The sequence below is a fragment of the Euphorbia lathyris genome, chromosome 1, assembly GCF_963576675.1.
Source record: "Euphorbia lathyris chromosome 1, ddEupLath1.1, whole genome shotgun sequence".
Classification (NCBI taxonomy): domain Eukaryota; kingdom Viridiplantae; phylum Streptophyta; class Magnoliopsida; order Malpighiales; family Euphorbiaceae; genus Euphorbia; species Euphorbia lathyris.
Genome location: NC_088910.1, coordinates 137,515,908 through 137,541,516, shown reverse-complemented (window position 1 = coordinate 137,541,516; position 25,609 = coordinate 137,515,908). Strand labels below are relative to the sequence as shown.

At 35.7% G+C, this 25,609-nt stretch overlaps 1 protein-coding gene across 3 annotated transcripts in view; it reads right to left on the bottom strand.

Moving 5' to 3' along the window:
- Positions 1-21,978: 21,978 nt before the first annotated feature.
- LOC136211095 (ABC transporter C family member 10-like) overlaps positions 21,979-25,609 on the bottom strand; it is a 35,809-nt gene continuing 32,178 nt past the window's right edge. Inside the window, exon 13 of one of the 3 annotated variants that reach the window (XM_066002622.1) lies at positions 21,979-22,412. In XM_066002622.1, coding sequence (XP_065858694.1) covers positions 22,270-22,412 — 143 coding nt within the window. In that variant the 3' untranslated portion in view covers positions 21,979-22,269. The remainder of the gene's footprint in view (positions 22,413-25,609) is intronic. The other 2 variants (XM_066002624.1, XM_066002623.1) reach the window with 2 other exon arrangements.

The following is a 25,609-nucleotide window of genomic DNA, read 5'->3' as shown; positions in this document are numbered from 1 at the left end:
TTATAACGAATAGTCTTTGTGGTTCGATCTCGTGCTTAGCACAATATTACTTGTTGCGATAGGATACACTTGTCCTATTAAATGCTATATACTTTACGAGCATCAGTAGGTTAATGGCTAGCATGGAGCAGGGAGACATTTTATTTGCTATTATCTGCCACCACCTTTGGAAGTGGAGAAACGAGGAGATCTTTGGTGAGAAGACTGTTTTTATTCAGAACTTACCCGAGTTCTTCTCTAAAAATCTCCTTACCATTACGGGGAGCTTCAAAGGGGACCCCCTTGCCAATTCTACCCAGAATAAAGAGGTTCAACTCGTTGGGTGGTGTAGGCCGAAGGATGGGGTGGTTAAGTTGAACACGGATGGCTCCTGTCTCAACAATGGAAAGATCACGGCTGGAGGCGTGCTCAGGGACGCGGGAGGTGCCTGGTTGTCTGGATTCACCCATAACCTGGGTTTGGGCTCATCCTTTTCAGCGGAACTTTGGGGTATTCTTTCTGGAGTCAAGCTTGCTAGAAATCTGGGTATTAAAAGGCTTGCTGTGGAGTCTGATAATATGGAGGCTATTAGTATGATCTCTAATAATCATGCTTTTTGTCTTAGTAGTCAGAACCTTATCAAAGCAATAAGAAGTCTTGGCTCCTCATTTGAGTCCTTAGAGTTCAGCCACATCTACAGAGAACAAAATCGAATTACGGATCGCTTGGCGGCGGCTGGGCACGAGGGGATGTTAGGTGTTTCCACCCATTCTGATCCTCCTATCTATCTTTCTTCTCTCCTTTTAGAGGACAGAGTTGGGGTTAGTTTTCCTAGGCTGATCCCAGGTTAGCTTTTGTCTCGGTGTTGGTTTGTTTTCTTTCATGTTTCTACAAAAAAAAACAATTATTAGAGAGTAGCAAAATGCAATACTTGTAGTTCAACTTTAGAAATTGAAGTTTCAAGTTCACATATGGAAAATTTCTAAAAAAAACAATAAAATTAGAAAATAAGATTAACATTTTGATTTAAGAAAAAAAATAAAAAATAGATAATGATGAAAAAAAAAGAGAAATTAGGTAATAAAATGATGGGAAAAAATAATAAAATTAGATAATAATGGGAAAACAATTGTTAGATTAGTTGCAAAAATGCAATACTTGTGATTTGAACTCTTCACTCCTCCTTATACCAACTGTACTACCTCATTCTTTTGTTAAATGTTTACGTCTTGCTTAATATATAACATATACTTTCTTAGGGGGACTATCGAAAACAAAATCACTATTCCTCAAGGACGGTGCCGGAGAGCGGGGAGGCCGAACCCCCCCCCCCCTCCCTCCGGCTCTAGGCTGTGTCCGCCTCTGTCTCTAGCGAAACTCTAAGTGGTGATTGGAAAGTGCGATATGGGAAATTTTGGGAAATACGGAAAGTTAAAACAAATATCACCTAAGTGAAATGGTTGAGTGGATTATGGAGTGAACAATGTAGCAGGAAAGGAAAGAAGGAAATTAAGAATGGGAAGATCATATATATATATATATATATATATATATATATATATATATATATATATATATATATTACTGTTTAGGGAAAACGTAGATTTAGTTTTAACTTACACGTAGATTTAGTTTTAACTTACACGTAAAGAAAGTGGAAAATGTTCTTACCTTTGATTAATTACTATGACTATTGACTATTTACATCTATTCACACGGTACATTAAAATGATAATGATGTGGACATTGTGGATCTTGACTTTAACACTGGAATGGACCTTGACGCGAATTAAAATGGTTTTGTTCCATAATTAATTTTTGAGGGCGAGCCTTGGCGCAATGGTAAACGTTGTTGTCGTGTGACCAAGAGGTCACGGGTTCGAGTCTTAGGAGCGGCCTCTTGCCAAATAAATTGGCAGGGGAAGGCTAGCCCCCAGTACACCGGGCCGCCCTTTTCTTTGTTTTTTTTGTGTTAATGGATCTAATGGTAACTAGACCAGTTGAAATGGTTGCTTATCTGCTGAAATTTCTGAATGGAATGTAGGCTTTGACCCACTTTTCATAAGCGATATGAATCAGTTATTATCTTTGGTCCTTTTTTGGTTGCTTTATCGCCTACCTTTGATTTCTTCGGTGAGGGATTTCAAAAGTTCTGACTGTAAACGGCATGTCCTCCGGACACAACCAATATTTTTATTTTCTGCAATTCAAAGATATGTAATATTTGTAAATGTAATGTTGTTATATATTAATAAAACTTTAGTTTTAAGCATTTAAATGACATTCATTCGTTTATTTTCTGATTTTTAATTTATTTGTTATAAACTATCGTTTAGAAATCAAGTATATTCTAAACGTTAATTATAATTTAAATCTCAAGTTAACATTAACTTTAATATATGATATTACTTCATAATCCACAATTTAGATTATAGTCGTTTCTAAATACAATTTACGACAAATTAATAAAAAAACGAATATCAATTTGATTAATTGAAATTTGAACTTGATTAATATAATATATAACTCAAATTTAATCGAATCTAATTTTATTTAGAATAATAGAAATATATAACTCAAATTATAACTCAAATTTAATTTGATTAATCTAAATTTGAACTTGATTGACATATTATAACTAAAATTTGCGTAAAATCCATGTTAAATTAAAATTATACTTTAATTCTAGTAAATTTTTATTTTGAATATAATTTGATATTTCATATTGATATTCATCAAAATATGATAAACCAGTTTTAACGGCTCAATTGTCCTAAAAAAATCATTTCCGAGATAACGTCACATATCCCAAATAATTTATGAATCGTTTGAAGGTGGGGTGGGTTGACTAGTACTGCATGCTTCATGATTATTCTTTCTTGGTCTGCCACCCCTTCTCTCTGGACTCAACTGTAACAAACACTCTAAATAAGTAAACACAATAATATGGCTAATAAAATCCAACAAAACACAACAAAGCCAAGTCACATTTACCTATGCTCCAGTTCTTCTAGCGGTTGCTCTGCGCATCCTTCTTTGCCATGGACTTTCACTTGTTATCCCCGCCTTACAACCTCTAGCATTATGGCCAACTTGGCTGCATTTGCCACATTTAACAATACCTCCAGCTCTAGAAACCTTATATGGATTTCTAGGCTCATCAACTCGTCTAAGTCTTCTCTTTCTAGGCCTGTCAGGGGGCTTTTGCACTATCCAGGGATGGATATCAGGGTAATTGGTCCTCTCCCATTCTTCATGTGAAGGCACAAGCTTAAATGGATGATTGTACACTGCTAGATATGTTGACTTTAAGAAGTAGTTGTGCACATATTGCTCTGGTTGCTCCTTGTGCATATAAATAGCAGCAATTGCATGCCGACATGGAATACCAGACAATTCCCACATTCTACAAGTACATGTACGAGCATTCAAATCTACAGCAACTGTTCTATCAAATGAAGTCACTTCATAAAGTCTATCACCAGCAGGAGTGCAAAAGCAGTTTCTACTTGCCACTTTCAGCCTCTCCAACAGTTCTTGGTATTTTGGACAAATGTCCCCTCTATATCTAAGCATACCATTTAACTTGATGTAATGTCTACTCATACATGCCTTCCTAATAGATTCTAAACATGATACTATAGGTAAACACCTAGCCGCTTTGATAAATGTATTGAAGGACTCACGCATGTTGTTTTGTAAGACATCGGATTTGGTTCTTGTGCTGAAATGGCATCTAGCCCACGTCTTCGGATCATGTGCCATCACCCAATCATATGCATTTTTATCAAATTTCTTTATCTTCTCCATATGGTATTCCCACAGCTTAATTGTGCCAGCCCCAGCAGCTTCCCACAGTAGATCCTTATACTTTATTCCTTTGAAGCGCAATTTCATATTCTCGTGCATGTGTTTAAGGCAGAATCTATGCTCCACATCAGGCATAAGCTCTTTGAAAGACTCAACAAGTCCCTACATAATAATAACATTTGGTCAAATTCATAACAATAGCATACATAACAGTAACATTTCTTCAAATTCATAACAATAACATGACAATAACCTTTTGTTGATTAGACATAAACACCCAACCAGTTTCTTGCACACTCCCAAAATCATCCTGTAATACTTGCAAAAACCAGGACCACGATTCCTTACACTCTAAGTCCACCACAAAAATTGCAAGAGGGAACATGTTATCATTCCCATCCATTGCAATTGCAGACAATATATAGCCTCCCATGCAACTTTTTAAGTGACATCCATCCAAACAGATCAATGGTCTAAGCCCGGCAAAGTAGCCTTGTTTTTGTGCAGTTAGTCTGGAGTAGATGTACTTGAACACAACTATCTCTCTTGGAATACTACTGATGTCAGCAACATCATCTATATTCTCATCAGTGCCCCGTCTTTCATCTTGGACTAGGGTCAACTCTATCCTAAGGATCACTTTACTATTTGGGTTGGTTACTCTGATAGTCTGTGCATAATCATATAGACGACGGTATTGTTCTTTGACCTCACCCTCGATGATTTCCCTTGCTGCCTTCTTAGCTCTGTAACACTTGGCCATAGACACATTGAAACCCAAATCTCTTTTAATTTTCTTCTGGAGTACATGAATTTTCCATTCATCATCATCTCTAAAATCCTCCAGAAATTTCTCAGCTATGAATTGGCTTGTGATCAAATGATTATCATATTGTCTTGGGCAATTATGATCGGGTTTAAATGACTTTATCCTAAAAGTAAGGTTGTCACACACTTTAGATGGCCTAATATGGAATTCACAATCCGCAAACTTGCAGCCAACATCTACAGCGTCCTTGCAGTTCTTCTTAAAGTAATAAGAGTACCCTCTACTAACGGCCCAACATCTTAAAGCTTTCCTGAATTGATTCACAGAAATAAATCTCATACCTAGACTCAACTCAATATTTTTGTCACCCCTATACTGCGCATTTGGCTCAGGCCTCTCATTATCTGAACCCTGTAGACTTTCTAATTCATCCTCCAGATCAGGAGCAGTCTCATTAAATTGTCTCGGTAGCTCTTTGTCCATATACATATCATCCCCTACATTATGCCCTGCCTCATATACACTTTCATCACTTACAACAGGCCTCATATTATGTACTGCATGAGTCATGTCCATATTCACTGGTGGTCTAAGAGCTTCAAAGTAAATATCCCATTCTGGATGATCTTTGTTAGCTACACACATAAAGGCTACGTTGTTATCATCCTCTATCTCTTCATAAGAGACCTCACCTATCAAACCAATCACATGATACCACATGCGACATCCATGTCTAAACCTTAGGTCCTTATAATACCCTAACAGTTGAAAATAAGACAACAAGTCCTTATCCACATCCACCTCTGCTACATTCCCCCTAATATACTGCATGGAATCATCATAGGATGACCAATTCCCCCCAAAATGAAGCACCAACGTTATCCAACCAGTCATAGTCTGATGCAAATGAAAAATGCATACATTAAGTATAAATACCAATCATCGAATCACAAAATCACAACATGCATACATGACATGCAAACAATAAGAGAGACAAAAAAAAATCCTAAATTTGTAACGAAGGGTACACCAACAACGTATAGGAATGACCCATGAACAGTAAGAAAACCCTAAATCGCACAACAGAAACAAAAATGATAACTTTAACTTGGTATCTTTTCATACCTTGTATGACACGTTAACCCAAGTAAGCAGACCAAAAAATTGTTACTCAATGTTTATTACATGGTTGATAAGTGCTCAATATATTAAACGCACTCCAAGAAAAGAGAGTTTAATAAAGGAGTATAATGAGTGCTTCATTATACCCCATTGGAGATACTCTTAGTGTGTAAAATGTCTAGGGTAGATAATTTATTAGGCCCTACATTTTTACCTAACATATTATTTAGTCCTCGTATATTAATAATGCATTGTTTAGTCCTTAACTTTTGTTCTATTTAATAGTTTAGTCCCTCAAGAGGAACTAAATTGTTTAATAATTTAAATATGTGAAGTCCTAAACTGTTGAATAGAATAAAATTAAGGATTAAACATTATATTATTAAAATACAAAAACTAAATAGTGTTTTAGGTAAAAATATATGGACTAATAAATTATTTATCCAAATATTTAATATGGACATGTTTTAAATTAATCAACAGATAAATTATAAAAATAAAAATTATAATACATAAATTAATAAAAATAATCTAAATAATTATTTATTTTAACAAAGTACAACTTTATTGTTTCGGTAACAATATTATAGAAATAGAAATAAATATTAAAGAAGAAATGTGTTTTGTGGAAAACAAAACTTGTCAATATCAAATAAATGTAAACAACTGTTCACGAAAGATTCAAAACGTTGTTGTTTCCATAAAAAAAAGTAAAATGTTGTTGTATAAACCTAATCAAACGTTGCATTTCTTATGGTTTGGAGTGAAACGTTAAACGCTCATCCGAAAAGTTAAAACAAATACCCTCTAAGTGAAATGACAGAGTGGACTGTGGAGTGAACAATGTCACCAATTGTAATTAGCGGGAAAGGAAGGAAGGAAATTAAGAATGAGATGATCTTTATATATATTTTATAGAGATAAGAGCGAAATTTGACACTTACGTTTTAGAGGAAGTGTAGATTTAGCTTTAGCTTACATGTAAAGAACAATATAGAGATTGGAAAATATTCTTACCTCTATTACTACTGATTAGCTATAGGTATTTATACAAAAGGTAAAAAACTAAAATAGGAAAGCTAATAAAAACTAATAAATTTACAACGATTAACGGTTGACCATTGACTATTGAATATTGAGTATTGATTATTAACTATTGACTAATAACTATGGACTATTGACTATTTACATCTATTCTCACTGTAACAACAAATTTGATGTGGACCTTGACCCGTTTCTGATGTGGATCGACTTGAACACTAGAGTGGACTTTGACCCAAATTAAAATGATTTTGGTCCATGATTAATTTTGTTTTGCTTAGGTTAATGGTCCTAATTTTAACTGGACCAGCTGAAATGGTTGGCTGCTAAAATTTCTGACCCAGCCTTTCAGAAGCGGTATGCATCGGTTAGGCCGCTTTAACACTGATCTTTGGTTGTCTTATCATCAGTGTTCTAAAAATCCTAAAAATCGGTCAAGACAGACGCCTAGATTTTTAGAACACCATTCCGATTTTCACTAATTGGGCGGCATAAATCGGTTAACCGATTTTTGGCCTCCTAGGCGGTCTCAGACGGTTCTAGGCGGGTCTAGGCGGCCCCAGACGGTCCTAGGCGGTCTTTTTGAAAAAATTGGTCCTTAAATTTTATGTCAATTTTTTTTAATTTTAAAAAAAATATTAAATAACAAAAAAAATAAAAATAAAAACCTTAAACTATTAAATTTATTTTTAAAAATATTTATTTTATTTTATTTTGACACATTTTGTTATAAATGTTATTTTATTGATCTATTTGTTATGACATTAATGTAAATAATATTAAAATATGTATGTTTTTCTATTCTAAATATTTTATATTATTATTTTTACACAGTATAATTCATATAATAATTGTATTTATATAATACTTTATTTAATAAAAAATAAATAAATACAAAAAATACAAATCCGATTAATCCCGATTAATCAGTAAGGGCTCTGACCATCCGACTAGCGCCTAGCGTCTTTTACAACCTTGCTTATCGCCTACCTTTGGGTTCTTTAGTGAGGGATTTCAAAAGCTCCGATTGTAAACGACTTATCCTCCGGACACAACCAATATGTTTATTTTCTGCAATTCAAAGAGATGTAATATTTGTAAATGTAATGTTGTCATTTATTAATAAAACTTAATTTTTAAGCGCTCAATTGTCATTCATTCGTTCATTTTCCAATTTCTAATTTATTTGTTATAAAGTATCGTTTAGAAATCAAGTATATTCTAAATATTAATTATAATATAAATCTCAATCAAAATTAAATTAACTTTAATATATGATATTATATCATAATCCACAATTTAGATTATAGTCGTTTCTAAATGCAATTTACGACAAATTAATAAAAACCGAGATATTAATGTGATTGATTGAAATTTGAACTTGATTAATAAATTATAGGTATTGTTAAATACCGTCCCCATTTTACTTATCACCGTCCCCTTTTTTACAATTCCGCCCTTCTCATATTTTTGAACAAAAACTGAAAATTCTCTCTCTCCTGAGCAAAACTGAAATTTTTACAAAAATAGACCCCATAACTCCGAAAATGGACAATTTTAAAGACGAGGTAAAAAAATCGATCCGAAAACAACTGAAAATGAAATTTCTGAATTTTTTTTAAATGAATTTTCCCTGTAGATGAACTATCCTGTATTCGCCACTGTACATGCTAACATTAGATCATACATGTCCAATTTTTGTTTCCATTTCGTATTTAGAACAATCAGTTTCGGTTTCGTATTTGGAATAATTAGTAATGAACTCTGTATGCTTGTTGTCACAAGCCCTATAGGCTATAGATGTAATTTTCATTTGTTGTCCCTAAATTATGCATTAAGTAACAATATTGTCTTGAAATCTTCATATTTAACAAATTAAATCCTTCGAAAATGTTCTAGTGCTAAATTTTGGTACAATACAACAAATTAAAAATAGGGTTAAGGTGCAAAAATATCCCTAACATTTTGGGTCAGGAGCAATTTTACCCATAACGTCTAAAATGATGCAATTTTACCCCTAACGTTTGTAGCCAAGAGTAATTTTACCCCAAACGTTGACAAATTGGATCAATTTGAGAAATAATTCATCAAACTGTCTTCTTGATCATGAATCTTGTCATCTACATTTCTTTTTCCCCAAAGAGCTATTCGCATCGCATATCTTTCGTGAAGGCAACATAACATCCAATGCTTTGGCAAATTATGGCCGACTAGCTACCGATCCAACGATTTGGCGGCAATCTCCTCCTTTTATCTCATCTTTCATTTCTACAGATTTTGCGGGTTTCCCGCAACATCGGTTCTGCTAGGAGTTTTATTCTTTACTTTATATTCATTTCTTTCTTTCTATTTTTCTATTCATTTTTTTTTTGAAACAAACAACAACTTTTATTAACTTAAATCAGAAGATAACACATCAATAATAAATGGTGGTGGACAGGCACACTCACCATGAACAGAACTAGAAGTAACAGCTTTAGCTAGGCTGTGGGCTGCTAAATTCGCTGATCGTTTAATAAAAGAGATCGAACAGGAGTTCAAATCTCGCAACAAATCACAACACTCACGTATCACATCAGATAAATAAGATAATTGACTTTTTTGGAGCTGAATAGTCCGTACCACCATCAGGCAGTCGGACTGAACTTCAACATGGCTTAAGTTATAATTCTTGATCCATGATAGCGCTTCGCGGATTACCATTGCCTCAGCCAAAGGTAGATCCGTTATCTCAGCAAGGTAACACATGCTTGCCGCAAAGCATCGCCCCTGATAGTCGCGTAAAAGGAAACCAAAAGAGCAGAAATTATTTAACCCATTTACCCCTGCATCGACGTTACAGATGTAGCAGCCTGCAACCGGTTTCTTCCATTTACACAAAGCACTCGTGTATTGATTTTGTTGATCAGGGTGATGTCTTTGCGCTGCCTCCCAAGCCGTCAGTTCAGCAGTGGCGGTTTGAAATATTTCCTCAGGCGTTAGAATTTTATCATTCCAAACTTTTTCTTTTCGTGCCCTCCATAGTTGCCAACAGATTATCGCAATAAGGTTACAATCCATCGTCACATCACCAAGGATATTTGTAAACCAATGGATAAAATTCGTGATTAGATCCAACCGAATGTCTTTGAACAATAATTTACATACCTGAGCAGCTCGAGGACACCCTATGAACACGTGAAACTCGTTTTCCCCAAAAGCTCCGCACACCGGACAGCAGTTAGGTAGCGAGCTATGACGAATTGCAAGATTATTCAAAGTTGGCAGACAGTTGGTAAAAATTCGCCATAAACAGTTCTTGACTTTCGGGGCAACCTTCAAATTCCATATCAGCTTCCAATTTATTCCGTTCGGATTTATTTGATTCGACGGTGTGAGTCCCCTTGCACGAAAATATCTGCTCCTAACTGTATAAGCACCAGATTTATCAGATGGCTAGAACCAACCATCTTCAACACGCGTACGCCTGACCGGTATGGAATAAATGAGTTTGGCATCCCGTGGGCAAAACGAGATGTTAATAACCTCCTGCTTCCAATTTTCTTGATCATCCATAAGATCTTTGACAAGTCCTGAGGGCAAAGTCGTTACAGCCAAGCTTATTGGGAAAGGGTTCTGATCGTCCGGCATCTAAGGACTGTTCCAAATGGAACTGGATTCTCCATTGCCTATTTTCCTCCTTAATCCATTGATCAAGATCCCTCGACCTGCAATGATGCTACGCCACACGAAGGAAGGGTTATGCCCTAGGGTAGCCTGTAAAAAATCAACATTAGAAAAATACCTTGCTTTTAGAGTTCTTGCTATCAGAGAATCCGGATTCGTAACAAGGCTCCAACTTTGTTTTGCTAGAAGAGCGAGATTAAATTTATGGATGTCCCGGAAGCCCAATCCTCCGTTAGCTTTCGGCCAACAAAGTTTATCCCATGCCTTCCAGTGGATTCCATTTGATGTTGAGGAGGATGAATTCCACCAGAACCTATTTAGCATATTGTTAATATCATTACAGAACTCCATAGGCATGAGGAATATGCTCATGACATAAGTTGAAATAGATTGCAACACAGCTTTGATGAGGATTTCCTTCCCCGCACGGGATAAATATTTCTCCTTCCAATTATTGATCCGCTTCCAAATTCTATCTTTTAAGAAACTGAATGCTTACATCTTACTTCTTCCAACAACAATCGGTGCCCCCAAATAGAATCCCATATCCTCAACTTCAGCAACCCCAAGTTCGTTGCATACATCTGGCCGATCTTCTATTGACGAATTGCCGCTAAAAAATACCGAAGACTTTTGGAAATTCACGCACTGACCCGAAGCTTGTTCATAGCACCTTAAACAGTCTTGAACCACCCTTGCCTCTCTCTTATTGGCTCGAAAAAACAGATAGCTGTCATCTGCAAAGAATAAGTGAGAGATTTTTGGGGCATTTCTAGCTACCTGAGCACCATGAATTAAACCAGCCTGTTCCTTAGCTGATAATAATGCAGATAATCCTTCAGCACAAATTAAGAATAAGAAAGGAGATAAAGGGTCTCCTTGCCTCAGTCCCCGTTTAGGGATAATAGGTCCAATCTCCCTGCCTTCCTGCACGATTTTATATGAGACAGTAGTTACCATCATCATAATCCATTGTATCCATCTTCCGTTAAACCCCATCTTGATAAGCATATTCTCCAGAAATCCCCATTCAATCCGATCATATGCTTTACTCATGTCTAACTTCATAGCAGCGGTCCCGTGTTTCCCTTGTCTTAGCCCTCTTAACTTATGGATTGTTTCATATGCCACTATAATGTTGTCGGATATAGATCTTCCTGCAATAAATGCACTTTGAGTTGTAGAAATTATAGATGGGAGGATTACCTTGAGACGGTTAGCCAGCATTTTTGACAGAATCTTAAATAATACATTGCAAAGTGCAATGAGGCGTAGATCAGAGACAAATTCAGGCTCGTTAATTTTTGGAATGAGCACGATCAGAGTGTCGTTAAGCATTGGTGGAAGCCTATTAGCTCGGAGAATAGAGAAGCATGCTTCACTTCTATTCATTTTTATTACATTTCGTGACATTATTTTCTTTTTAATAATATTTGGGCCCGTTGTTCTCGATTTTGGGGGTGCGGACCTCGTTTGGATGTCCCATGATCATTGGTAACGGCTTCCAACCTCTTCAATTAAAAAATATATATTGGGATGTGAAAAAAAAATTACTGTCTTTTGTACGAATTAGACAAAAAAATTCTAAAAATTCACCGAATTTATAAATATTAATCTCCAATTCTATTATTAAATTATAAAAAACATGAGATCCTTTTTTTAGAACGAATTGATATGCAATTGATGTAAAATAAGGAACAAAAATATATGTGTTTTATAATAGTGTCTGAAATTGACCCAAATTATCTATGTTAGGGGTAAAATTACTCTTGGCTAGAAACGTTAGGGGTAAAATTCACCATTTTAGACGTTAGGGGTAAAATTGCTCCTGATCCAAAATGTTAGAGGTATTTTTGCACCTTAACCCTTAAAAGTAAGTCGTAATATGGATTCATGCTTGTTTTTATCGTAATACTAATTATATAAATTCGAATATAAAAATTTAGTAATGTATTTATGATTCCATTACGATAAAAATAATAGGACTACCAAACATAATAATGAACCTCTATTGTAATGGGTTACGTACCAAACGTAGTCTAAAGGTTGACTCCGCAAAAAAAAAATCCCTACCAAACATGACTATATATTATAAAAAAAACATCGGAATATATAAAAAGCTAAATAATTATTTGCCCTTGAACTTTTCCAAAAAGCTTAATTAGCTCCTAAACTTTTAAAGTATTTTGATACTCCCTCAATTTGCTTAAAAAATTCCGATAATTCATTCGACTTGCTTGAAATGTAGTCAATTAATCACTCGGTTGCAAAAAAAAAAGTAAGATACATGCATGTAAGGTTTGTTGCACACACTTTAAATGTTATATTTTTTCCATAATACACGACATTTTGATTCAATCCATACACATTAATTGACTTTTATCCAATATACTCCTATTTAAGTTATCTTCTTACTTTGAGAATAGATAAAAATTAATTAGTGGATGCAATTTTTTTTTTGGTAGGAAAGGAAAATAAAAACAAACAACAAAGGCCGCTCAACCCGGGATCAGCCTAGGAAAACTGACCCCCACCACATCCTCCAAGATCAAACAAGAGATGAAGACCGGAGGAGAAGAAAAGGTAGAGAGACCCAACATTCTAGAATGTCCTTCCACCGCAAGACGGTCCGCAACGCGATTTTGCTCCCTATAAATATGAGCAAAGCTAAGAGAATCAAAGGAGGAGCCAATCCTTCTAATGCCTTTGATTAAGTTTAGGCTATTTAGGCAAATAGCATTGTTCTCAGAAATCATTTTAACCGCTTCCAGGTTATCAGACTCTACCAGAAGCTTCTTCACCCCCAGATTTTTAGCTAGCTTCAGGCCAGAAAAAATTCCCCAAAGCTCTGCAGAAAAGGACGAACCAATACCCAAATTTTGAGAGAAACCAGAAATCCACCTGCCACCATCATCTCTAATAACCCCTCCTGCGGCAATTCTTCCGTCCCTTAGACAAGAACCATCAGTGTTAAGCTTAACCACACCTTCTCTCGGCCTACTCCAGCCTAACAGATGTACCTCCTTCCTCTGAACAGCCCTAGCCAAGGGATCCTCAACAAAGCTCTCAACCAAGGTGCTAATCTTTTCGGAAAAGAAATCTAAGACATTCGGCAGAGACTCCGTTTTACCTCCAAAAATCTCCTCATTCCTCCATCTCCAAATCTAATGGCAAACCACCACAAATAAAAGAACACCCTGATTCAACTCAGCCAGAAGTTTCCCATTAATCTCATCCACAAACCAATCATTCTCAGAGTGGGCTAAAAAAGAAGAGAGCATATTCCTAGGGAGAATTCTCCTCCAAACCTCTTTACTTTTCTCACAGTCCCTGAGAGCATGGCATAAAGTCTATTCATTATCTCTGCATCTGCCACAAGCTCCAGACTCCACCAGATGCCTCCTTTTCCTATCTGAATTAGTAAGCAACCTATTCTTAACCCCTAGCCACAGGAAACTTCTAATACGGTACGTCACTTTTAAGGCCCAAATCGTCTTCCACACCCCTGGGGATGAGGTATCCAACTCCTGATAGAAACCCTGAAAAGCTGATTTACAAGAATAGGCCCCGTTGTTCGTCAAAGACCAACAGTAACTATCCTTGTCTTCAATTTTACTACTAATCTGAACACCTCTAATTGTAAAGAGCGATTCCAGACTGAGGTAGGAATCAAACTTAGACCAAATCCACTCACCCTCAGAATCCACCACATCTGCAATCTTCCAGTCCTGAATATCCAAAGGCGGCAAAGAAGTACAAACTTCCAATAAAGGCATTTTCCCTATCCATATATCTTTCCAGAAGCTGATGGACCTACCATTTCCCACATTCCACCCAATCCCTGAACAAAACTCAGCAAAAACCGCACTAATGCCTTTCCAAAGAAAGGAACAATTAACCACTCTTTCCTTAGGACCCCCAAACACCTTATCCTTCCGATATTTCCCGCATAAAAGTTGAACCCACAGAGCAGAAGGAAGCTGCCACATACGCCACATGAGTTTCATTAACAAGAGTTTATTATTATCTCTGGTTTTCCTAATGCCCATACCTCCCATATCCTTAGGTTGACAAATCTCATTCCAAGGAACGAGGTGGATCTTCCTCCCCTCCTCAACTTCTCCCCACAGGAACCTACGATTAATTTTATCAAGATCCTACGATTAAAATTAATTACATTTCTTTATGAATTAACCTATGAAACAGCTGGAGTATTACATAATTCAAAACATATTAAAAATGAAATTCGTATTTGCTCAATGGCAAAACAATGGTTCTAATAATAATAATAATAATAAATAATTATAATTATATGGTAAAAATGAGATTCGTATTTGCTTAATGGTAAAACAATGGTTCTAATAATAATAATAATAATAATAATAATAATAATAAAAAAAAATAATTATAATAAATAATGATAAATTACTGAACTGGACTGAAAATTACTGAACTGAAATTACTAATACTGAAATTAAGTGACAAAGAATATGAAGCAGTTAAAGACTAAACAGTATATTATTAAAATATAAAAACCGATCGGTTTTATGTTAAGTAAAAATGTAGGGACTAATAAATCATTTACTCTCAAAAAAACATAGCAATATACAAAAAGATCAAAGATTTCAGCTTATGGACCCTAACCATTAACACATACAACAAAATTGAGAATCAAGAAGTTCAAGAAATGAGAACTCTGCCACCAAATATCAGAAATCACAACAAAAAAAACAAAAATTGCGCCAAATCTTATTGCTCTATAATTATGAATTTCAAGTCCCTAAACTATATTAATTGTAAGAATTTCAACATTGCCAATTGGTTAAATAATTTATTAGTCTTCACATTTTATGTAACATACTGTTTATTCTCCTATTTTGAAAAACACATTATAAGGTTCTATCTTTTGTCAAAGTTGACCCTTTAATCTTCTGTCTATTTTTTTTAGATCTCTAACCGTTATATTTAGCATAAACAGACAGACAGAAAATAATAGAGTAACATGGTCATTTTGTATTGTACTATGGATGTTCTGAAAACAATTAAAATCTAAAAGAAATAGACAAAAAGATCAAAGGTTAATATTGAAAAAAAGATATGGACTTTATAATATGCATTTCAAAATAGTAACTAAACTGTGTGTTACCGTTAAAAAAGTGGAAACTAATAAATTATTTACCCTTCCCAATTTTCAGAAGAAAAACTGCTGCTGGTGCTGCTGCTATTAGTATGAGACCAGTATTCTTTTACAAGCTGCCCAAAAATAGACCCTTCTGTACTCATCAGCTTCAATGCTCTGCTAGTTTCCCTGATAATGCAACCAAATACTGTTAGGCCTGTTTTTTGTTTTTTACTGAAATTAAGTAAACTGAACTGAATGCTACTGAACTGAAATTATATTATTAGACTTTAAAAATAGCAATAATACAATAAAAATCTTATAATAATAATAATGGTTCTAATAATAATAATAATAAATAATAATAACTATAATAAATAATGATAAATTATTGAACTGAACTGAATACTACTGAACTGAAGTTACTGATACTGAAATTAAATGACAAAGAACAGAGCCTTATTAGGATATCTTAATTATTGCCTCTACAAAATAAGAAACATTCCTTAAAGAGCTATGTTGCGTACATAGAAACTGACACGGGAAACCTTAGTTCTTAAATATAATCTTAGCGTAATACATCTTGCGTAGGGCTGTAAATGAACCAAGTCGCTCAGCTCGATCGTGTTCAGCTCGATTTATAAATGAACCGAGCTTGAGCACGGCAAAGCTCACGAGCACGCTTGATTATAGGTTCTTGAACAAGCTCGATTATAATGGTAATGAACAAGGTCAATTATAATGGTTATGAACACGATTATGAACAAGGTTTTTCGATTATTTTTTTAATATTAATATTTCTATAAAAGGGAATGTAAAAACAATATAGTTTTATGTAAACTTTAATTTTGTACATTTCAAAACTATGAAATTTTGTGTTAACAAAGTTTCAAATCAGTATAATTATTGAAAATAAGTAATGAGTTGTTTGGGAGCGAAGTTCATGAAATGAATTCACGAGCTGCTCGCGAACAAAGCTCGTTTACAAGCTCGTGAGCAGCTCACGAACAGAATGTTGAGCTTGAGCTCGTCGATTTTCTGAAGAGCCAAGCGAGAGCAGGCCAAATCTCGGCTCTACAACCCTAATCTTGCGCCCCCTAAACTTATGCCAAAACGCAAACTGATCCCTGCACTTTAAAAATGTTCTATTGACTTCTTATACTTGTTTAAAGTGTACAGTTAGCCTCTAAAATCCACGTGGCGGAATACGGAGAGATCTTGAAAAAGTTGAAATGTGTACGCTTTAATTAAGCAAGTATAAGGGTCAATAGAATATTTTAAAAGTTTAGGGAGTCAGCTGGCGTTTCGTATTTAGAACAATCAGTTTCCGTTTCGTATTTGGAATAATTAGTAATGAGCTCTGTCACGAATTTTTACATGCACCTTAATGAGCAAATTCTACATGTTCATTAAGATGTATGTGATCAAGACTGCGAACTCTGTATGCTTGTTGTCACAAGCCACTATAGAGGTAATTTTCATTTGTTGTCCCTAAATTATGCATTAAGTAACAATATTGTCTTGAAATCCTCATATTTAACAAATTAAATCCTTCGAAAATGTCCTAGTGCTAGATTTTGGTACAATACAACAAATTAAAAGTAGGGTTAAGGTGCAAAAAATACTCCTAACGTTTTGGGTCAGGAGCAATTTTACCCCTAACGTTTGTAGCCAAGAGTAATTTCACCCCAAACGTTGATAAATTGGGTCAATTTGAGAAATAATTCATCAAACTGTTTTCTCGGTCATGAATCTTGTCATCTACATTTCTTTTCTCCCAAACAGCTATTCGCATCGCATATCTTTCGTGAAGGCAACATAGCAGCCGATGCTTTGGCAAATTATGGCCGACTAGCTGCCGATCCAATGATCTGGCCGCAATCTCCTCCTTTTATCTCATCTTTCATTTCTACAGATTTTGCGGGTTTCCCGCAACATCGGTTCTGCTAGGAGTTTTATTCTTTACTTTATATTCATTTCTTTCTTTCTATTTTTCTATTCATTTGTATTACATTTCGTGACATTATTTTCTTTTTAATAATATTTGGGCCCGTTGTTCTCGATTTTGGGGGTGCTGACCTCGTTTGGATGCCACGGGATCGTTGGTAACAGCTTCCAACCTCTTCAATTAAAAAATATATATTGGGATGTGAAAAAAATAATAAAAAAAATTATTGTCTTTTGTACGAATTAGACAAAAAAAATTCTAAAAATTCACCGAATTTATAAATATTATCTCCAATTCTATTATTAAATTACAAAAAACATGAGATCCTTTTTTTTAGAACGAATTGATATGCAATTGATGTAAAATAAGGAACAAAAATATCTATGTTTTATAATAATGTCTGAAATTGATCCAAATTATCTACGTTAGGGGTAAAATTACTCTTGGCTAGAAACGTTAGGGGTAAAATTGCTCCTGATCCAAAATGTTAGAGGTATTTTTGCACCTTAACCCTTAAAAGTAAGTCGTAATATGGATTCATGCTTGTTTTTATCGTAATACTAATTACATAAATTCGAATATAAAAATTTAATAATGTATTTATGATTCCATTACGATAAAAATAATAGGACTAACCAAACATAATAATGAACCTCTATTGTAATAGGTACGTATTTCCATTATAACGTACCAAACGTAGTCTAAAGGTTGACTCCGCCAAAAATAAAATCCCTACCAAACATGACGATATATTATAAAAAAACATCAAAATATATAAAAAGCTAAAAATATATTATTTTCCCTTAAACTTTTCCAAAAAGCTTAATTAGCTCCTAAACTTTCAAAGTATTTTGATACTCCCTCAATTTACTTAAAAGATTCCGATAATTCATTCAACTTGCTTAAAATGTTGTCAATTAATCACTCGGTTGCAAAAAAAAAAAAAAAGTAAGATACATGCACGTAAGTTGTGTTGCACACACTTTAAATATTATATTTTTTCCATAATACATGACATTTTGATTCAATCCATACACATTAATTGACTTTTACCCAATATACTCCTATTTAAGTTATCTTCTTACTTTGAGAATGGATAAAAATTAATTAGTGGATGCAATTAATATAAGGTTAACAAAATCTTTTAGTTAAAATTAATTACATTTCTTGATGCATTAACCTATGAAATAGCTGGAGTATTACATAATTCAAAACATATTAAAAATGAAATTCGTATTTGCTCAATTGTAAAACAATGGTTCTAATAATAATAATAATAATAATAATAATAATAATAATAAATAATTATTATAATAATATGGTAAAAATGAAATTCGTATTTCCTCAATGGTAAAACAATGATTCTAATAATAATAATAATAATAATAATAATAATAATAATAATAAATAACTATAATTATAATAAATAATGATAAATTACTGAATTATAATTACTAATACTAAAATTAAGTGATAAAGAATATGACCTAAACAGTTAAAGACTAAACAATATATTATTAAAATATAAAAACCGATCAGTTTTATGTTAAGTAAAAATATAGGGACTAATAAATCATGAGTTTTGCTATTTATCGCCCCAAATTACTTATCACCGTCTCTATTTGGACAATTTTGCCCTTTGCATAATTTTGTTTCAAAACTGAAAAAAAAAATTGAGAGAATCGGCCAAAATTTGGTCTAAGCGGGTGCCGCATCCGTTCGATCCATGGTGGGAACGGATACCGCATCCGTTCGGCCCATGGCGGGAACGGATCCGTTCTCGCCATGGGCCGAACGGATGCGGCATCCGTTCCCACCATGGATCGAATGGATGCAACACCCGTTTAGGCCAAATTTTGAAAAGTGCAAAATCATTTTGGGTCAGGAGCAATTTTACCCCTAACGTTTGTAGCCAAGAGTAATTTTACACCAAACATTGATAAATTGGGTCAATTTGAAAATTACTGATCTGAAATTACTAATACTGAAATTAAGTGACAAAGAATGTGACCTAAACAGTTAAAGACTAAACAGTATATTATTAAAATATAAAAACCAATCAGTTTTATGTTAAGTAAAAATGTAGGGACTAATAAATCATTTACTGTAAAAAAATTGAATTACTATACCCAGCCATGAATTCCCACCCCTAGCCCCGTGAAAAGACCGAACTACCCTTTACCCAAAATTTGAAAAAACACAAAACCTCTCAAACACCCTACACACTCTTTGATCAAATCCGGACTAATTTGTGAACCAAAACATGGAGCGTAACAACAACCGTAAAGGGAAAGCGAAAATGGTAAGATTTACCGTTTTTGTTTTTTGCTTTAAGCTTAAAAGTGGAATCTGTGGGCGATTTTTCAAAAACGCCGGAATCGCAGTCGGGCGTATGAACATCACGCCTGACCTGTGGTTCGGGCGTGATAGCCTCATGCCCGCACCATAGGTCGGGCGTGATATTCATACGCCCGACCTATGGTGCGTAGGGATGGCAACGGGTACTCTACCCGCGGGTACCCGGCACTACCCGACCCTAATGGGACTACCCGTACCCTGTATAAAAGGGTATGGGATAGGTATGGGATCAAAATCATTACCCGTTAGGGTAATGGGACGGGTATGGGAAGACCCCCTAGGGTACCCGTTACCCGTCATAATTTTTTAAAATATTAAAAAATATTATTGTGTTTTAGATGTAAGATGTGAGATTTGAGCACCAACATTTTGTTTTTCAATCATTAAGTGATACCACTAAGCTATTTTATTTTTATTGATTAAGGTTCAATTTGTTCAATTTTTAGATGGACGATTTATTAAATTTATAGTTTGTTAAATTTGAATATTTTTTATTTTATTTATTGATTCTTAACGGGTAAGGGTACCCGCGGGTATCCGTGAATTAAATGGGACGGGTATGAGATGCAAAACATATACCCGTTAGGGTAATGGAAAGGGTACGGGTAATTAAAAAATAAACGGGTAAGGGTTTGGGATTGACACTACCCGCGGGTACCCTACCCGTTGCCATCCCTAATGGTGCGGGCGTGATGTTCATACGCCCAACCTATGGTTCGGGCGTGATGTTCATACGCCTGAGGGGTTTTTGAATTTTTTTTTAAAATTATATTTACATTTTAATTAAATTGTTAAATGTTTAGATTAATTTGGGGTTTAATTTATATGTGAAATTTTGATATTAATTTGATTATAATTTATATGTAAATTTTTAGATTAATTTTGTGTAATTTTATAGACGGGACGACCTACTATCGGGGGGAAATCTGTCCCGTCATCTACTCGTATGGACGAGGAGGAGGTTACACCACGACATACGAGAATGCGTGATATTGATATATCGGGTCGTAGGCGGAGAGGGGCTGCGGCGGAACAGGTGCGGAGGGGTCCGATTGTGGATCAGCCTGATATATGTGGAGTAGAGGCTGCGACGAATTATGATGACCGAGATCGTGATAGCGATTCTGATGAGGACTATTTGGAGGTGGTAGCCCGAGTACTGCGAGAGTCTGCAGCTCGTCAGTCTGCAGCTCATCGTGATGGCGAGGGTAAGGATGACGATGAGTTTATGGACAATTATTTATTTACTTTTTTTAATTTAGTTAAATTTAATTAAATTTTTGTAATTTTTAGTTTGTTTAATTTAGTTTAACTAAATTTTTATGTTGTAAATTTTAGTTGTTGTAAATTTTAATTTGTTTAATTTAGTTTAACTAAATCTTTATTTTGTTAATTTTAGTTAAATTTTTACTTTGTTAATTCAAGTATTTACGGGTTGAATTCAATAGCGGACTAATTTTTTTACGGGTTTAATTCAACAGCGGACTAATTTTTTTTACGTAACAGGCATTTACGGGTTTAATTCAATAGCGGACTAGCTTTTTTTTTCCTCCCGACACGCGGGCGTGTGCCTATCACGCCCCACCGTGAGGTCGGGCATGTGGCTATCACGCCTCACCGTGTGGTCGGGCGTGATAGCCCCACACCTCACCTTGTGGTCGGGCGTGTAGCTATCATGCCCGACCACACGGTGAGGCGTGGAGCTATCATGCCCGACCACACGGTGAGGCGTGATAACCACACGCCCGAGTGTCGAGAGAGCAAAAAAAATAGCTTTTTCCCACCCTTAACTCGTGAAAGGGCATTTTCGTCATTTCACGGAGTTAGGGGTGGGAATTTGAGGCTAGGTATAACAACACCCAAAAAAAACATGAGAATATACAAAAAGATCAAAGGTTTCAGCTTATGGACCCTAACCATTAACACATACAACAAAATTGAGAATCAAGAAGTTCAAGAAATGAGAACTCTGCCACCAAATATCAGAAATCACAACCAAAAAAAAAAAAAACTTGCGCCAAAAAGTATTGCTCTGTAATTATGAATTCCAAGTCCCTAAACTATATTAATTGTAAGAATTTCAACATTGCCAATTGGTTAAATAATTTATTAGTCCTCGCTTTTTACCTAACATAGTATTTACTCCCCCTATTTTGAAAAACACATTATAAGGTCCTAGCTTTTGTCTAAGTTGATCCTTTGATCTTCTGTCTATTTTTTAGATCTCTAACAGTTGTATTTAGCATAAACAGACAGACAGAAAATAATAAAGTAAGATGGTCATTTTATATTGTACTGTGGCTGTCCTGAAAACAGTTAAAAATCTAAAAGAAATAGACAAAAAGATTAAAAGGTTAATATTGACAAAAAAAAGAAAATAGAGGCCTTATGATGTGTTTTTCAAAATAGAAAACTAAACAGTGTGTTACGTAAAAAAAAATGAAACTAATAAATTATTTACCCTTGCCAATTTTCAGAAGAAAAACTGCTGCTGGTGCTGCTGCTATTAGTATGAGACCAGTATTCTTTGACAAGCTGCCCAAAAATAGACCCTTCTGTGCTCATCAGCTTCAATGGCTCATCATACTCTGCTAGTTTACCTGATAATGCAACCAGATACTGTTATTAGAAACATTCCTTAAGAGCTATGTTGCACGTATACAAAAACTGACACGGGAAACCTTAGTTATTAAATATAATCTTAGCGTAATACATCTTGTGTAGGGCTGTAAATGAACTGAGTCGCTCGGCTCAATAAAAGCTCGATCGTGTTCAGCTCGATTTATAAATGAACCGAGCTTGAGCACGGCAAAGCTCACGAGCATGCTTGATTATAGGTTCTTGAACAAGCTCGATTATAATGGTAATGAACAAGCTCAATTATAATGGTCATGAACACGATTATGAACAAGGTTTTTCGATTATTTTTTTAATATTAATATTTCTATAAAAGGGAATGTAAAAACAAGTTACAAGTTTAGGGGGTTGGGTGTGTATTAAGCCTAAAAGGCTTAATATGCACCCAACCCCCTAAACTTGTTACCTTTTTTCACCTGGCCCCCTCAACTTAAGGGACAACCTCTCAACCCCCTCAACTCTCCAAAAACATCACATACAACCCTTTACACCCCTATGTTCGGTCAAAATATTGACCCGTGTAGAAAACGCGCTTGATTGTTGACCACACCAATGCCACGTGTCACTTTTTTATTAAATTTTTCCAAGTGATTTCACCTCGACGACCACTACCGCCAATCTCAGCACCTCGATAAGGCTGCGACGACAAATAGCGACAACACCTCGCATACAATAATCACTTGGAAAAATTTAATAAAAAAAAAGTGACACGTGGCATTGGTGTGGTCAACAGTCAAGCGCGTTTTCTATACGGATCATATTTTGACCGAACATAGGGGTGTAAGGGGCTGTATGTGATGTTTTTGGAAAGTTGAGGGGGTTGAGAGGTTGTCCCCTAAGTTGAGGGGGCCAAGTGAAAAAAAGTTACAAGTTTAGGGGGTTGGGTGTGTATTAAGCCTAAAAACAATGTAGTTTTATGTAAACCTTAATTTTGTACATTTCAAAACTATGAAATTTTGTGTTAAAAAAGTTTCAAATCAATATAATTATTGAAAATAAGTAATGAGTTGTTTGGGAGCGAAGTTCATGAAATGAATTCACGAGTTGCTCGCGAGCAAAGCTCGTTTACAAGCTCGTCAGCAGCTCACGAACAGAATGTTGAGCTCGAGCTCGTCAATTTTCTGAAGAGCCAAGCCAGGCAGGTCAAATCTCGGCTCTACAACCCTAATCTTGCGCCCCCTAAACTTATGCCAAAACGCAAACTGATCCTTGCACTTTAAAAATGTTCTATTGACTTCTTATACTTGTTTAAAGTGTACAGTTAGCCTCTAAAATCCACGTAGCGGAATACGGAGAGATCTTGAAAAGGTTGAAATGTGTACGCTTTAAGCAAGTTCATGGTGTTAATAGATCACTTTAAGAAAGTTCAAGGAGATAATAAGTACCTTTTAGAGAGTCAATTAGTCACTTTAAGCAAGTATAAGGGTCAATAAAATATTTTAAAAGTTTAGGGAGTCAGCTGGCGTTTTGAGACAAGTTCAGGAGGTGCAGGATGTATTAAGCCTATAATCTTCATAAAATAGCCTATAAATGAAAAAGGACACAGACACGAAACACATAAACGCTACTACAAAGGAATGTCCCTACAACATAGCTTAAGAGTAACAATAGAGATTGTGAAACACCGGGCATAGAATTCTTAAGTAATTTTTTTGGGTTTGTGACTCATGTGGACGTAGACTGTTAACAATACTACAATGGGGCCTAGGACGTGGAAAGTTTATCAAAGAAGAACAAAAGGTGGACAGGTGGAAGGATACGATTGGTATAGAATGCATATGAATTTGTGTGTCTTGTAGTGTAGGTATTAAATAGGAGAGGAGTGTTATTGTAAGGGTATCGGGATTTGTAAGATAACTTTTGCAGGATCAACTGCAATATAGCAGTGTCCTGGGGAGGGGCTCAACCCTGTGAGATTGATTCCTTGTTGAGTCTTCTTTATCAATGTTCCTTCTCCATTAAACTAAATAACATAGTTCTTCTTCTCTCATTCGTACTGTTTCATTGGTAATATTCAGAAACCATTACTTAAATACTTATTGTTATTACCAATCTCTATCAATTTGGTCCGACGTGTCGGATGACAAACGCTACCGAAGAAACGGACTCAAGGGTTCAGAGCAACTTCGACACAGTGGACGCTAAGATAGTTGGGGTTGAAAGACAACTCACCGGAATGGGAAGACAGGTCACTACACTGTCTCAGAACATGTCTACGATGCAGATATCCATGGAAGAGATGAGAGTCCAGATGTCTTCCATTCTGAGAAAGCTTGACAAGAGCACCGTACCGGAGGCAGAATATTCCTTCCACAAAGGAGCAAGGCCAGAAGAAACAGCCGATAGGGATTCAGGCGAAGGCAGAGTTATCGGCCAGAATACAACTCCGTGAACAAGACGCCATCTTTTACTGGATGGTGATACTCCTAACAACCCCCTGGTCGTACGAACTAACGATTCCTTTTTGGCCGGCCGGAAAGTCAAGCTGCCACTTTTTGAAGGAATAGATCCTCGTGGATGGGTAACTCGTGCAAAAATTTATTTCAGAATTAATCACACACCACCGGAATTGAGAGTCGCCAATGCAGAGATTTGTATGGAAGGCCCCGCCATTAACTGGTTTACGATTCTCCAAGAGTGCAATCCTCAACTTACGTGGGAAGTGTTCAAAGAGGAACTGCTCCAGCGTTTCAGCCACTAGGATATACAAAACCCATATGAGGAACTAGCAGTGATGCGTCAAAATGGTACTGTTGCAGAATATATTGAAGTCTTCGAATTGGTCGCATCCTTAGTTCCACGACAACCTGAACTTCAATACGTCGGTTATTTTGTTAATGGGTTACGAGATGATCTCCATGAAAAGGTAAGGATGCATAACCCCATGTCTCGCCTGGAAGCAATGAGACTTGCGAAGACGGCAGAGATGGCTGAGCTCTGGTATCGTAGCGGCGCAGGAAATTACAAGATGCTGGGATGGCACTCCAAAGAAGGGAAGCAAGCGGCGCACGTGACCACTTATTCAGGAAGTGGAATTAATAGGGCAAACAATTCTATGGGCTGAGATTCAAAATAAGCCGGGTCATCAACAGGCCTATCTTCAGCCCAAAACTTGAATTTTCCCAGAGAAGCTCCTCAAGCCCTAGAATTGAATTTCCTA